At 43.5% G+C, this 16,427-nt stretch overlaps 1 protein-coding gene across 6 annotated transcripts in view; it reads left to right on the top strand.

Annotated features, from left to right (window-relative positions):
* Window positions 1-15,523, top strand: part of TMC5 (transmembrane channel like 5) — a 34,872-nt gene extending 19,349 nt beyond the window's left edge. For 4 of the 6 annotated variants that reach the window (XM_068908527.1, XM_068908526.1, XM_068908531.1 and 1 more), the window contains 12 exons: window positions 42-120; window positions 487-584; window positions 2,296-2,391; window positions 3,008-3,083; window positions 3,936-4,069; window positions 5,266-5,439; window positions 6,692-6,770; window positions 7,118-7,210; window positions 8,071-8,217; window positions 13,949-14,050; window positions 14,364-14,409; window positions 14,965-15,227. In XM_068908527.1, the coding sequence (XP_068764628.1) occupies window positions 42-120; window positions 487-584; window positions 2,296-2,391; window positions 3,008-3,083; window positions 3,936-4,069; window positions 5,266-5,439; window positions 6,692-6,770; window positions 7,118-7,210; window positions 8,071-8,217; window positions 13,949-14,050; window positions 14,364-14,409; window positions 14,965-15,080 (1,240 nt within the window). In that variant the 3' untranslated portion in view covers window positions 15,081-15,227. Of the gene's footprint in view, window positions 1-41; window positions 121-486; window positions 585-2,295; window positions 2,392-3,007; window positions 3,084-3,935; window positions 4,070-5,265; window positions 5,440-6,691; window positions 6,771-7,117; window positions 7,211-8,070; window positions 8,218-13,948; window positions 14,051-14,363; window positions 14,410-14,964 lie in introns of all 6 variants that reach the window. The other 2 variants (XM_068908529.1, XM_068908530.1) reach the window with 2 other exon arrangements.
* Window positions 15,524-16,427: the final 904 nt, after the last annotated feature.

Here is a 16,427-nt window from a genome sequence, read left to right as displayed (position 1 = left end):
GGCCAGCTGTCGCTGCAGTTACTGTTACTTTTTCCTTCTAGAAATATCATCCTGAAAATATCAATTGTTGGGATACTGTGTTACTACTGGCTTAACATTGTGGCTGCATCAGAGTCACAGGTAAAGTTTCAAAAATGCAAATCTTTGACTTAAAATATCAGGTTAGGAACTACTTCAATAATAGGCTTGCTCCAGCAAAGTGAAATACATGTAGTCTCTTGTACAACTGAATTTGCCACCCTGACATTTCTTTATGAGAATCTTCAGAGAAATGAATTGTGGTGAAAAAATGAGTCACCCAACTCAGATCTTGGGTGATTTGCAGCATTGCTGAAAGAGAGATCAGCTGTGATTAGTTAGGATGCAAACAAGTCTTTGGTCTGCAGCCCAGGCTTTAGATGACCTAGCATTAGTGAAGAACGTTAGAACGCATAATTTTTGACTTCTGGGTATGCATATACTTCTTTTTTTTTCTTCTTTTCAAAGTGCTGGGAAAGTCTGGTTGGCCAAGATATCTATCGTCTTATTCTGATTGACTTCATATTTTGTTTGCTTGGCTCTTTCTTTGGAGAATTTGTACGAAGGTAAGTATTATTTTTTTTTTATCTTGTCTTTATAAATAAAGATTGATGCCAAAGTTATGGTCCATACTCTCCAATATGAGCAAAGGAGAAGTACAACAGAAGCATGTCTGTGGCACAGCTAATGCTTCCTTGATTGTCTTCCCCAGGCCTGGTCTCTGGGTACACGCCTTGGCTGTATCACTGCTCCTTCTTAGGAGGAGATACTCTGACTTACTTGGGACAGAGTACTGTCCTGCTCTCCCAAAGTCTCCTTTTTTTCCCTGGGATCAAAACACAGGCATGGAGGAAGCCACAGTGTACTCTGGTAGATCTCCTGGATAGGTGACAAAGGACCAGGAGTCGAGTCATGAGCAGAAAACACTGCTTTTCTGTATGCACACAGAAACACTACTGATTTTCCTTCGCATGTCCCTCTGTTATTCTTTTCTGTTAGTTATATTGCTTTATAGAGTGCACGCAAGTTTAAAATCTTATTTTAACAAGTCTTAATGAGGATGTAATATGACTCCCAAGTGTAGAATTCTGTACCGTGGCAGGTAAGGAAGTTTGTTTGTTTGTTTGTTTTGAGTGATAGTGAATTCAGCTAAGTGCATAAGCAGAAAGTCATTTACTTCTGAGGTCTGTTGTGTGTCCCTCTCTATTACCAGACGTTATTTATGACGTGAGGTTGTATGGTACCAAGTGTCTGCCAGCATTTAGAGTTCCCGACAATATATGTGTAGGAGGTCCATAAAGATTGTTTGCCTTTTGCATGCAATGAGCACAAGATTAGTTTACAAGTTAGGACTTGTTTAGTTTTATGTTAAATGAACAACAGCATTGATAAGACCTTGAAGACTTTTCCTCCAGAGCTCTTCCCTTTAATCTTCCTGAGTTCTCATGTTGTTCAGATAGGAAGGCAACTCCCATCAAAAGGTCACAGTAGCAAACTGCAGTGTGAGCGGTGATGAATGCCCTCCACAAAGCTGTGGGAAGGCACCAGACTTATGGCCGTAGAAGATTAAAAGTACAGTTATTTATATGTATTTAGAAACACCCTCAGCATGCCCAGCCTTGAAACTTTGTTGATGATACAGCTGATCAGATGGTACAAAGTCCGATATTCAAGGCAGAATTGGGATAGTTTCCAAAAGCTTTCCTCATCTTGATACAAAAAACAGAAGATAAAAACCAGAAACTGATTCTTTCCAGCTCAGAGAAAGTAAGGTGATAAAATGGGATTGTTGGCCCTCAGTAGGAATCCTCTGGGTACTTGCTTACCTGTCTGTGTCTCAGCTACTTGGGACCTCTGATAGTTTAAAGTAGAGTATATTTCAGGATGTGTTAAGGATGTGTGATTGTTCTACAAGATTTTTGATTGAGGCTGAGATTTTTCAGGACTCAGGAACTGAAAAGCTGTTACAGTTTTGTACTTAGGTAACTTGCAGTTTCAGCTGTTTAACCAGAAAAGTATGTTTACCTTTATGATATAGCTATAAATCTCTTTTTTTTTTTTCTTAAGTTGCATGAAAAGTATCCTAGGTCTTATTCCATTATTCTACTGTTTAATTTTTGATGCGCTGTCTGATCAACAAGCTGTGGCTGCTTTGCATGACACGTGGTTAATGAGGCCGCATTAATAATTTGGTCACTAATGCCTGTATTCAGGAGGTTCTTTGCAGAGATTTTATACCTTAGTAAATGCTATTGTGCTGGGGTTTTTTTTCCCCAGAATTGTTGGAACTACAGTCTGTGTGAGCCTGGGGGTACCAGAATTTGATATTGCAAGAAATGTTTTGGATTTGATCTACGCACAGACTTTGACCTGGTAAGTGGTGAGTTTATGGCCAAAACTTCATTTGCACTTAGGAATATCACAGAACATCCTAAGTGGAGCTTTTATGGGTGCTTTGCATCATAAAGGAAAGAACAGGATAAATGCCTGAGACGGAAAGTATAAGTACCTTTGTAAGTATTGTGACCTGTCCTTTTTTTTTTTTGTAATTATGCAGGCAATGTCGATAACTGTAATCCATGCAAACTAGTCCACCTCATGACTGCCTACTCTAGGAGAAAGGTCTAAAAGGAACATCCTGGAGTTTTACTTCTGCACTGGAATAATGTTCCTATTGAAATAGTTTCAGTATTAAACACTGGCAAAGCTTCCTTATTTCTTCCTTACTTCTAAGAATGCATATGTTACTGAAATTGTAAGAGAATTTTGCGGACATGTGTATATCTAGATCTATATGTTTGATTTGAAGTTGCATGTTTTTAAAGGCTAACTTACTGATAAAAGATCAATGTTAATATAACTACATCCACCAATAACCAAAGACTAACTATACATAAAGACAGGGTGATATTTTCTGCTTTTAGTGCAGTAAGTGCTGTGCATTGAACGCTGAAGATATAACTTTTTTTTTCTAAATCCTTTCCGGTAGGATTGGTATCTTCTTCTCACCTCTGCTGCCTGGTATCCAGATGATGATGTTTTTTATAGTATTTTATGTGAAAAAGGTAACAAGTTTTACATGCATTCATCATAAAGAACTATGCCACTTCCACCATTTGGTATCTTAGCAGGAATGAGTTGGGTTAGAGTGCTGGGTCTCTCTGGCTGTGGGGTTTGGAGTTTAGGGGAGCAGTTTGACTGGGCTTTTTTGCCTCAAAGGAGGAACATTTAGAAACATACCCTCAAATTATGAACCTCTGACACTTGAGAAGGAAAAAATGTGGAGGGGTAGTAGGAGAGGTTGAGAGCACAATTACAGAGGGGAAAGAATAAAGTACTGAAATTAAAGGCTGGGGAAATTAAGGGGTGTACATGTACATGCGTGCATGTACACGGAGAGCCTGTTGATGGGACTTTGACTTCTCTGCTCCCTTCTCTGTCCCCCTCCCCCCAGGAATTTAAATCTTAGCAGGGTGATTCAACTAAAGATCATGATGGAATTTTCTTCTTTTTGACTTCTTTTTCTTACTAGTGTGACTAGGTAATGGTTTGTTTATTAGTTTGTTTATTAGTTTGTTTGAGTAGTTTGTAGCATTGAACGTAGAACTGGAACAAAGCTATAACCAGAATCATTGATTCAAACTTCCCCAAACTGTGGGTTCCTGTATTCTGCAAACGCAACCCCTCCCCAGCAACGAACCCATCAGAACCTCATGTTACCCCTTACTATTTGAAAGGCTGTACTCCTGACGTTTTTAAAAACTACAGTATATCTATCAAGTTCTTATAAAGGAAGTTGTTGGAAGCAATGCTGTTCCAGCAGTTGCTTCCAGGAATTTCAGCAGGATTGACTTAAACCCAGTTGAAGTGGCAGGTAGCACCACTCCAAGACTGAGTGTACGTTCATCTCTTTAAAGGTCAGTCTGATGATGAATTGTCAACCCCCCCGCAAGGTCTGGAGAGCCACTCAGATGACAACAGTCTTCATCTTCCTGCTGTTCTTCCCCTCCTTTGTTGGAGTCCTCTCTGTCATCGCAGTCACTGTCTGGAGGTATAGCAGAGCACTGACGTTCAGGTTTACCATGTTATGCGTTGATCTGATACCAGGCAGAGGAATCGGTGTTTTTCTGTGTATAAAGGATAAATCTGTATTAGTTGCCCGTGAAAGGTTTCAAACGTTCGTGAAACGTTCTGTATTCTCAAAACAAACCGTTCTCAGTGAGTTTGCAAGAATGTGGTTAGTGTAAGATGTATGGAAAGGTAAGCTGTCCCATAAGAGAGTGGGAGGAGAAACAAAGTTGCACCAAAGTTTTGATTTTCTTTTTGAATGTCTCAGCAAATTCTTTGATTTGGCTTTTCTTCTTCCTCACATGTTTCTGCGACCCTGCCTTTTCCTGGGCTTACTTGCATTATAGGCCATACTTGGTCTGCAACGGAGAAACACCTGAAAAATTCAATTCAGTCAGCTTCTGGATTATTTCCAAATTCAAAGGTTCTTTCTGCAGCCCGTGCTGAGCAATAATGCAGCTTGGTGGCTGTCAGTATTTTAAAGCTATGTTGCTTATATGTATGTTTTTCTGTAGTCACAGTAACGAGGGCAACACAGACATCCCTTTTCTTTTTCTTGGCAATTCTCAACCTCACTGCAGGTGGCTGCATCTGAAGCCAGGTGGGCTGATATATTTCAGAGCAAACATCTCCAGATGCCAAGTGGTGAATTTCAGACTCTCTGGATTGGTTTGGTCTCAAAGCAATATTTTACAACTTCAGTCTGTCTGAAAACTTTCCTTCTTGCTGAGGGCTACCTTATTTCACCACACCCTGTTGTTACTGAAAGCCCATCATGACTGGAAGTCAAGGTGGAATGATGGTTTTATTAAGCATCTGTGGTGCGACTCTGAAAATTCAGATTTTCAAATTCCTGTAGCCTGTGCTATGGTTACAATGTTGTTACTTTTAGGTTGTTACATTTAGACTTGTTACGTTTAGGTCAGGATTACCTTTGAAGGACTGGTACTGTTCCATTGAATTAGGGCCTCTTATCTCTGACTGCGTAGGTCGAACTGGGCATTTTAATGGGCAGAATGTCACCCAGTGAAGTGAAGAAATTGGACGTAGATGATGGAAGTGCCCTAAGGCTCAGAAGAGATCAGAAGGTTGTAGCAAGCTAACAAGCATCTTGATGTGCAGAGTATTTAACTAAATTAGTGCCTGAAGCTTTAAATGTCTGTTTTCTCACACTTTCAGGTTAAAACCTTCAAAAGAATGTGGCCCTTTCAGGGGCTTATCTTCTATGTATGCTGCAATCTCTGAATGGATAGAAATACTGAAAAATTACCCTGGCTCAAAATGGGTAGTGTGGATCTACCAAAACTTATTTGAAAGTGAACTGTTCTTCTTCATCCTTTCCACCCTTCTTCTGTAAGTATCTGCTAATGAAAAGCAACAGGAAAGAACCTAAAGCAGAAAACCTGGCTATGCCATAGCCATTCTCCGCAGTGAAATTGCAGAGTACATCTTAAAACATCAGAAAGCTAATATATTGGAAATTCATGTATTGGAAGTACATGGAGAAGTTATAAAAGCTGTTCCTTTCATGTAAGGATGTCAAAGCCCTTTATAAACCAGCTTCATGCTAACCCTGGGAGACACTGTTTTTGACTGAATACTTACAGTTTACTGATGCCCGGGCTTCCAGATCCTATTACCACTGGCATGCTTAGCTTTAAGAACATGAGCAAACAGAAACGTGCTGCATACAGTTGGCAGGATAAGTTGCTTTTTTTTTTTTCTTTTTTTTCTTTTTTCCCCCAAAAGTGAATGAATGAATAGGGAAAGGGCCAGCTTTCTCAAGCATAGATGATATAGGCCAGGTCTACACTAGAACTTTCTGCCAAAAGGCAGAAGTTCAAGGGGTGGTCGATTTGTCTTTTCTGTCCATTTCTCTGTAGTTGTCATTTGTGGAGATGGTACCATGGAACGAATATCTGAGCTACAGCAGGGACGCTGTGGGGGAGGGCATACTGCACATGTGGTATGTTGCAGCATGTTAAAGTGGGCACACCATATGGGGAAGTGCTAAGAAATAGGCTGCAGTCTACTTCCTGCTAATCTTGGGTAAATTCACATACTGACTCCTGGACCAAAATAAGTTATTTCAGCAAAAACAGTATGTGCTCATATACGATATGTGCCCTCTAGGAGGGTGTGATGCTGTAGACATACTGCTTGATCCTTCTAGCATAGGCTGGGTCTTGCACACCTAAGGGCCGAATCCTGTTCTCATTAACCAAGAAAGCTCCCACTGACTTCTAGTGGATCCAGGATTTGCCTGGAAGCAGTAAGTATTCAGTGTTGTGATTTAAGGTCCATGTGTCTAAGCAAATGATACAAGTGGGGTAGGAACAGTAGGTTCCTATATGTTATCAGATATGCACCTTGTACTTTTGATCTACTTTAATTGTACTTGTGATCTTGAATCAATGCCCATAAATCTTTGTCTTTTCCAAGAAAATGTCTGAACCCATTTCACGTGTCTGTCATTACATTTGTAATGATATAGATAGATAGTTTAGTGTATAAAAACCGAGATAACTTTCTGTTTAGGCAATGACTAGGAGAAGGTACACATGGGTACAAGTACTCACCTTTTGGACTTTGTTCTCCTCTTTAGAATTATTACATATATTTACTGGCAAGTAATAGAAGGAAGAAAGACCATGGACAAGCTCTTACGTAAGCTAATTATTAATGTAAGTTTGACTTTCAGCTTTCTCTTGTTAAAATTTGGCCTCCTTGTTGATTGTCTCATCCCCCTGTTGTGCAGCTGTAATATGCTTTCCCTATGAAGGGGGAAGTAGAAGCTCTCCCCCATGAGAATCACAGGGAAACTTAACTCACAAGCAGAGTTATTGAAAAATAATTTTACTTTCAAGCTTTGCCGCTGCAACTTTCTTTGTAGATGCATTATTTCGGAATAAAAGGAATTTTAATGATTGTTCTGGTCAATAGTTACTCACAGACAGGCCTTGAGCATCTCTCAAAAATGCAAAAATGATTAATGCATTCCACCTAATGATCAAATGTATCTTGACCATAGGAAGGAAAAGATAAAATGTTTTTACTTGAAAAACTACGGATGCTACAAACGGCAAAACAAAACCCATCTGCACCAAGAGGACAAGACCAGCAGGTCAGTTTGATAGTTCAGATGTTGCTGTTTTAATTACTTGCCTGTTATTTTGTGGGATTTCTCCAGTCTTGCAAATAGGCTGTCGTTTTGGGATATGTCTATATTAAAAACTTCACCTCAGTTGGTTGACTGCTAGTTAACTCCAGACGGCTTACCAAAATGATACTTTGGATATTCCATAGCTACTTGTTCTAGATCAGAATTTAACCTGGGAGGGAGGTAGAGAGGCGCATACCTTCAATAGGTATTACTTAAGATTATGAAACTGCAAAAAAACGTCCCTAATCTAGGTGTAGTGATGGCCAGTAAAGGGTTCAGCCAGACTTGAGCCTTGCCTAGGCTAAGAAGGAGACTGTCCTCCTCCTCTGACTCAGTTATTTTGAGGTTTTGAGGTTTTGGTTTGTTTCCCTCCACTGTCTTTTCAGATGAATTCAACTGAGTGCCCTGACCTAACTCCATTTTAAATCCCACTTGATATCAAGATAGGTATGATTTCTAACCTCACAGAATGGTTTAGGTTGGAAGGGACCTCTGGAGATCATCTAGTCCAACCTCCCTGCTCAAGCAGGGTCCTCTAGAGTGTATTTCCCAAGATCGCATCCAGATGGGTTTTGAATCTCTCCAGCGAAGGAGACTCTGCTACCTCTCTGGGCAACCTGTTCCAATGCTCTGTCACCCTCACAGTGAAGAAGTTTTTTCTCAGGTTCAGGTGGAACTTCCTGTGGTTCAGTTTCTGCCCGTTGCCTCTTGTCCTGTTGCTGGGCACCACGGAGAAGAAACTGGCCTCATCCTCTCGACGCCCCCCCCTTCAGATACTTGTACACGTTGATGAGATCGCCTCTCAGTCTTCTCTTCTCCAGGCTGAACAGGCCCAGCTCTCTCAGCCTTTCTTCATAGGAGAGATGCTCCAGTCCCCTCATCATCTTGGTAGCCCTCTGCTGGACCCTCTCCAGGAGTGCCATGTCTCTCTTGTACTGGAGAGCCCAGAACTGGACACAGTCCTCCAGGTGAGGCCTCCCCAGGGCTGAGTAGAGGGGCAGGATCACCTCCCTCCGCCTGCTGGCAACACTCTGCCTAATGCACCCCAGGAGACCATTGGCCTTCTTGGCCACAAGGGCACACTGCTGGCTCATAGTCAACTTGTTGTCCACCAGGACTCCCAGGTCCCTCTTGGCAGAGCTACTTTCCAGCAGGTCAACCCCCAGCCTGTCCTGCTGCATGGGATTATTCCTGCCTAGGTGCAGGACCCTGCACTTGCCTTTGTTGAACTTCATGAGGTTCCTCTCCACCCACCTCTCCAGCCTGTCCAGGTCCCTCTGAATGGCAGCACAGTCTTCTGGTGTGTTAGCCTCTCCCCCCAGTTTAGTATCATCAGCAAACTTGCTGAGGGTGCACTCTGTGCCTTCCTCCAGGTCAGTGATGAATATATTGAACAAGACTGGACCCAGGACTGACCCCTGGGGGACACCACTAGTTACAGGCCTCCAACTTGACTCTGCGCCATTCACCACAACCCTCTGAGCTCGGCCATCCAGCCAGTTCTCAAGCCACCTCACCGTCCACTCATCCAACCCACAGTTCCTGAGCTTACCTAGGAGGATGTGATGGGAGACAGTGTCAAAAGCCTTGCTGAAGTCCAGGCAGACAACATCCACTGCTCTCCCCTCATCTGCCCAGCCAGTCATTCCATCATAGAAGGCTATCAGGTTGGTCAAGCATGATTTCCCTTTGGTGAATCCATGCTGACTCCTCCTGATCACCTTCTTGTCCTCCAGATGCTTAGTGATGACCTCCAGGGTGAGCTGTTCCATCACCTTTCCCGGGATGGAGGTGAGGCTGACAGGCCTGTAGTTTCCTGGCTCCTCCCCCTCGCCCTTTTTGAAGACTGGCGTGACATTGGCTTTCTTCCAGTCCTCGGGCACCTCTCCTGATCTCCAGGAGCTTTCATAGATGATGGAGAGTGGCCTAGCAATAACCTCCGCCAGCTCTCTCAGCACTCGCGGATGCATCCCATCAGGGCCCATGGATTTATGGATGTCAAGTTTGGACAAAAGATCTCTAACCTGATCCTCCTCAACCGAGGGAGGGTCTTCCTTTCTCCAAACTTTCTCTCTTGTCCCCAGGGTCTAGAATTCCTGAGGACTGGCCTTAGCAGTGAAGACGGAAGCAAAGGCAGCATTCAATAACTCTGCCTTCTCTGTATCCTTTGTCACCAGGGCACCCGCCCCATTCAGCAGCAGGCCCACATTTTCCCTAGTCTTCCTTTTGCTATTGATGTATTTGAAGAACCCCTTCTTGTTGTTCTTGACATCCCTTGCCAGATTTAATTCCAAATGGGCCTTAGCCTTCCTTGTCGCATCCCTGCACGCTCTGACAACGTCCCTGCATTCGTCCCAAGTGGCCTGTCCCCTTTTCCACATTCTGTAGACTTCCTTCTTCTGCTGGAGTTTTGCCAGGAGTTCCTTGCTCATCCATGCAGGTCTCCTGCCCGCTTTGCTCGACTTCTTCCTCAGAGGGATGCACCGCTCTTGAGCCTGGAGGAGGTGATGCTTGAATATTAACAGCTGTCTTGGACCTCTCTTCCTTCTAGGGCCCTACCCCAGGAGATTCCCCTAAGTAGGTCCCTCAAGAGGCCAGAGTTAGCTCTCCTCAAGTCCAGCGTTGCAATCCTACTCATTGCCCTGCTCCCTCCTCGTAGGATCCTGAACTCCACCATCTCATGGTCACTGCAGCCAAGGCTGCCCCCAACCTTCGCATCTCCAACTAGACCTTCTTGGTTTGTTAGTACAAGGTCTAGCAGTGCACCTCTCCTCGTTGGTGTCTCCACCACCTGGGTCAAGAAATTATCATCAATCCTCTGCAGGAACCTCTTTGACTGTTTGTGCCTAGCTGTGCTGTCTTCCCAACAGATGTCAGGGTGATTGAAGTCTCCCATGAGAACCAGGGCCTGTGATTGTGAGGCTACTTCCAGCTGTCTGTAGAAGGCCTCATCGACGACTTCCTCCTGGTCAGGTGGCCTGTAGTAAACCCCCACAACAGCATCACCCAGGTTAGCCTGCCCTGTAATCCTTACCCATAGGCTCTCAACTTCCTCTTCATCCACCCCGAGGCAGAGCTCCATACATTCTAGTTGCTCCCTCACATAAAGAGCAACTCCACCACCTCGCCTTCCTGGCCTGTCTTTCCTAAAAAGCACATAGCCATCCATGACAGCATCCCAGTCATGTGAACTATCCCACCATGTCTCTGTAACCGCAATGAGATCACGGCCCTGCGACCGCACACGGATCTCTAACTCTTCCTGTTTATTCCCCATGCTGCACGCATTGGTGTACAGGCATTTCAGAGAGCCAGTCAAGCATGCAAGCTTCCCAGGAGAGGTGCAAGAGGATCCTCCATAGCCATGTTCCATGCTGTCTCCCCCGGCTGTATGCACCCGCTGGAGGCATCCTGACTTGAGCGGTGTTTTACTGACTCCCCTGCCACTATACCACTCCCCTTCCCCCATCTTGCCTACTTTAAAGCCCTCCTTACCAGGCTGGCCAATCTGTTGGCAAAGACACGCGTGCCCCGCTTGGTAAGGTGGAACCCATCGCTCCCCATCAGCTGTCGGTCTTCAAACAGGGTCCCATGGTCATAGAAACCAAAGCCCTGTTGCCAACACTAGCGGCGCAGCCAGTTGTTAACTTGGAAAACTCGTCTACTCCTCCTCCCGTCCTTTCCCCTCACAGGCAAGATTGAGGAGAAAACGACCTGGGCTCCCAGACCCTTAACCACCATTCCCAGAGCTCTGAAGTCCTGTTTGATGGTTTCCAATTTGCCTTTCGTGTCGTTAGCGCCCACATGGAAGAGCAGCAGAGGGTAGTAGTCTGATGCGTGGACAAGCCTTGGCAGTCTTTCCACGACATCTCTTATTCGAGCCCCTGGCAGGCAGCAAACCTCTCTGGACAAGAGGTCAGGTCAGCAGATAGGTGCCTCTGTCCCCTGCAGCAGGGAGTCACCCACAACAATCACTCACCGCTTCTTCCGGGGGTTCCTGCACGGCACAGGGTCTGCCAGGCCAGTTGCCTCCCTTGGAGCCATGCCCAGCTCCTCCTCGGCTTGGAGGGTGCTAAACTTGTTCTTAAAGGGTAAGTCTTGAGGAGGAGCAAGAGCCTTTCTCCTTCCACGAGAGGTCACCAGCTCCCAAGCCCTCTTCAACAGCGTTATGATGCACCTTTACACACGGTACAGAGCCCTCCGACAACTCCGCTGCAGTGGGGGGTGAGGACTCCCGGAGCTGCGCAGTCTCCGAGAATACCCTGTCAATCTCCTGCTCATCTTCTCGGATGCTACGTAGCCTACTAACCTCCTCCCGTTAACTCCTTTATCTGGTGACGCAACTGGTCAACCACAGCACACCTCACGCAGGAGAGCTGACGGTCAGCCCAGGCCTCACGGAGAGGCCCCAGGCACTCCCTGCAGCCTGACACCTGCAGAGCTGCACCTGCTGTCTGAGGGTCTGTCTGGGTTGAAGCCTCAGACACAGCTGATGCAGCATTTCGAACCTCTTTAACTTGATTTTGTTTTTCAAGTTAGTACTGCGTCCTGAGCCAACAAATCAGTGTCAAAATCCGCATATGTAGGTGTGGTGTGGTGTTTTAGTTTGAGTTAAGCAAAAAGTCTTTGACTCCCCTGGAGGAGTCTGTCCCATGGAAAACAGCTTGCTATGGCTTTTCAACTATTGTTTCTACTCTACTCTGCACTTCCTCAGTGCCTTCTTAGAGTTTTGAAATAAGATAGGACTGTTTTTCTCTTCTTTTACCCTATTCAGGTTAGTCTCCAAAACATAGAAGGCCTGTATTTTGCCACGCTCTACTGCAAATTTATCCCTGGCGTGTCCCCAGTCGCTGCAGTCTCCAAGTTCACATAACAGGGAACAAGATGCAAACACTTTTTTCCTCACAGGTATCCTGCCTCCCCAGGCACTCTCCCCCAAAGCCTTAGAGGACAAGGGAAACAGCTGAGACAACTGAAATAAACAAAAATAACAAAAATACTAAGACAAAAGTAGTCTATTCAAGGCAGGAAGCTCCAGGCATCCAAATTCAGACAGCATAGACCTGCAAGGCTACGTTGTACGGCATCCAGTGTTACTGTCTGAGCTCTGCCCTTCTTCCACTCGCACGACCTTATTTACCTCTTTTCCATGTAGTTTTTTGTATATAAGGTCTTGCAATAACAGCTAAATTGTTTGTGTGACTCTTAACATGCCAAAGAGACCAGTGCAAGAATGAGAGGGGTTTCCAGCAGTAGAGTCTAAGAACAGGAGTTTGAAAAGGGAAAACTGCAACTTCATTTCTGTGTGGGTGACAATCCATGAACAAGTCTTTTCTATCTTAGATCCCATCCTCCCCAGATCTGATTTCGGGATTGTGATACTATCTCACTGGGAAATAAACTAACAAAAGGTGCTGTGCAGTTTGCAAAGCACTGAGGTTGTGTCACCGCGAGATGGAGCCCTGGAGTGGACATAGCCTCTGCTGTCGGGCAGTCTCTGATCTGAGCCTAACAAGTTGTGTTTTGGCTATTAGCAGCTGCTTGTGCACAACTCGCACTAATGTAAATTCAGGTGCTTGGGGTCTGTTGTTTTTTTTTTCCCCCCTGGGATCCAACAAAAATTGTTGCACTTGGTGCTTCACAGGAGAAACTTGATTCTTTCACCTCACATTGCGTACCAGGGCACTGTACTCCTTGCTCCTACCCCAGATTTTAACAGTGGACTTCCAGATTACTATGGGGGACTGATTCCCCAAGGCTTGATAAACTGTTTCTAAGCAAGGACTTCTTCCTGTGCTGCATTCCCTGCACAGATTCTCTCTTACTGTAGTCAGCCAGGCACCCCCCTGACTTCTCCGGATTGTCTTCCCCATTGCAGTCCATAGAGACTCCATGGAGTCCATCTCCCTTCTGGTACCATCAAATTGTATAGTAACTGAGGTAGGAAGGAACCTCTGAAGGTCATCTAGTCCAACCTCCACTCAGAGTGGGTCCATGCAGATCAAGTTCTAACATGAAGAACTACTCAGCTCTGAAGGAAATGCTTTGTCATGTCTCAGCCTACAGGGATGCCCTTGGGCTGTCCTATACTAAATAAACCTCTTCAGATTAAATGAAGGGACTTAACATCTTGAATTTATAAAGAAAGGAGCATGTTGAGGTATATGGTCTCCATACTACTTCAGTTTGTTTTCAGTTGTTCTTTTTTCAAACCCTGATTGACTCAGGAAATGTAGAAATGTAGCAAAAGTAATTTAAAAGACATACACAAAACAAAAAACCCAAAATTCTGCCCATATGACTGGCATTGGATGGCATGGCACTGGATGGCATTAATGCCATTCAATCTCTGAGTGAAAATTGTTATGCTTGACTGTGAAGTGGGAATTTTTGAAGTGAATGAGCATTTTCTTGTGCTAGGAGATTTTCCAGTACTAGAGAACCTGGAGGCAGTGTCCAGACCGCAGACAGTTGGGACTTCTGAGGGGAGGAGTGTTTGATAGCCTTCCAAATGTGGATATTCTTATAGTTGTTAAGGTCTGATTTCAAAAGGAGATGCCAAAATAATCGAATTGATGATCTAGTAGAAAGGACACATCTCTAAAACAAGGGGTAACAGCCTTGAATGTGGATGCTAACCAAAAAGTCATGATTGGAAGCCAGGATATATTACCGCTAATGTCAAACATTCTCTTTCAGAGAAGCTCTGCTTCACACCACTCATCTATGCAACCTGCCCAGCACGTGCCAAATTACCTAGAAAGGGCATTTGACAGAAATCAAAATGCATCCTACGATGAGGTGAGATAGCTGAAGAAGGAAGTCTCTACACAGTTTCTCTATGTAGAACCATGAGCATGATATAGAGAATGGGCGTATTTTGAACAAAGATAACATCCTGTATGCGTGGAAAAAAATTTAAAGTATTAATTTGAACAGATATAAAAATATAACCAGAATATCTGTTGGAATACTCATGTGCTTATAGACCTGCTTAAGATCTGGAAAAAGGGTATGATTTTTGTCACTGGTAACTGGTACCTTTTTGGATAAAAGATGACAGGCACATGAGGAAAGCATACACCTGAATCTGACTTGTGAATTTTGTTTTCAGTTTTCCTGTTCTCCTGAGATCTTGGAGGGGATTGGCCTTCCACTTGGTAAGCAACAAGTGCTAAACCCAGAGAAAGCAACTCTCGGAAGTTCAACTCAGTAAAAATATTTGATACGGTATAGACACAAAATATAATAGATTGATATGATAGAGATGATGATAGAATTTTATCATCGTGGGTAAAAGGAAAACAAAAAGAGTGGGTTTCTAGGGCCAGTGTCTTCTGGTAGGGTATGCTTATTGGTAGCATATTGTGATGGTGGTGGTAACTTCTGAAGACTGATCACTAGCCTCTGTATACCAGAGAGCTGAATTGCTTTGGGTAAGTAAGTAAGTGAGCCACTTTGCATTATGGGAGCAAGCCCAATTCACCTTTTTGTGAATCCCAACAGTAGTTATTAAATGCTGTACAGTCCCTAGGACATCCTGAATAAAAACAGCTATGAATGGTAGCTTGAACTATTCCCAGTTTACACGAACATCTTTCTTCATTCCAAATATTGGACAGATCAGACATTTAAATAATGCTGGGTGCAGGTATAATAACTACTCTCTATTTAAAGCCCCACAAGGTTAACATCGCTTCCTTTGTGAAAAATAGATGCAGAGACATCCCGGCCACGTAGCAGGACAGGGATGTCAGAGGCCCTGGCACTTGCTTTGCGTGCTAGACAAGAAGCTGAAGGGGGAGACGAAGATGACAACAAGGATTTTTGACCATGATCGTACAGATGAATGTTAATAATCACTGACTAATGTTCTGCAGAAAGCAATAGTTTTGTACTAATGACTGAAAGAACCATTAAAATATTTTGGGGGTATTTTTTTTCCAGATGGAAGAAAAAGTAGAACAATAGATTACAAGATGCACCCTAATTGCAGCTTATTGTATGACATGGAATACACTGCGTGTTTCGTTTGGTTTTGAAGTAGTGCAATTCTAATGATAATAAGCCTTCACCCAGGACTGGCTATTGCATCACTGCAGTAAGGGTTCTTCCACAGCTGGTCATTTGTTGTTGACTAAACATAGGGAAACTTGTGCCTAATTGTAAATAAAAACTTTAGCCTAAATATACTTTTATATTGTTCAAACTATTTTTATCTGATCTAACAAAAAAAATGGAGTATTGGTCAAATAAAGATAGAGGGAAATTAAACTACAGTTGTTTTTAATGACTGAGACATTTTAATAGCTGCAAAGCAACTCGAATGAACCATTGTTAAACCTTTGCTCCATTTTCACTCGTTTTTGAGCCATTTTTGTAGGGATTACTATAGTCACTCAAAAGCAGTTTTGATGTTAGAAGTTTTCAGAACTCTGCTTTTTTTTAAGGGTAACTTTACTTTCAAAATTCTGTTCCAAGTGCTTGTAAACAAAAAACTTGTGACATTTATCCTTTCCGGTAAAGGATGAATAGGAAGTAACTAATTAGGGACTTTTCATTTTATGTGGCTTTGAGACACTTGCTGCAGCTTCTTTTTATTGGAAGCCACAGCTTGGCAAGGATCATAAAATTCAGCTCTTTTTTTTTGCTTCTTTTCCACTTTACTGCTTAGCTATATGTCTTCCTTTTCTTCATCTGCACACAACTCCTGAGATGCGTTTCACCTAGTAAAATGCTGTGAAACAACAGCAAGACCAAGGGCAGGCAAGACTTGGTATGTATATACTTGCACAATGTAGGGAAGCATGAAGATTTCTAAAGCAACTTGAAGCAAAACAGAAAATGAAGCCTGAGCTGAGAGGCATTGTTCTGGGTCTTTTAAACATGTTTCTTGTTCAAGAATATAACCTGCAATAACGTGTTTGTATTTGGAAGCTGGTCCGTATTTTTGTAACCGGTTCCAGTCCTTTTCCCTCCCTCTGCCCCTTTAGGATTTTTGCCTGTGGAAGACTGGAGATTTTGTTTGTTTATTGCTCCCTAGCTGCTTAGGACAGAATATCCTGGAGGAAAGAGGCACATCTCTTCCTCAGGCTCATAATTTAGGTTAAAGACAACCCAAAAATAGCTACCAAAGGTATAGGGAAAAAAGGGCAAAATTTACACACAGTGCAAGACC

Source organism: Struthio camelus, chromosome 15 (genome assembly GCF_040807025.1).
Source record: "Struthio camelus isolate bStrCam1 chromosome 15, bStrCam1.hap1, whole genome shotgun sequence".
NCBI classification, from domain to species: domain Eukaryota; kingdom Metazoa; phylum Chordata; class Aves; order Struthioniformes; family Struthionidae; genus Struthio; species Struthio camelus.
This window is presented reverse-complemented; position numbering and strand designations above follow the sequence as displayed.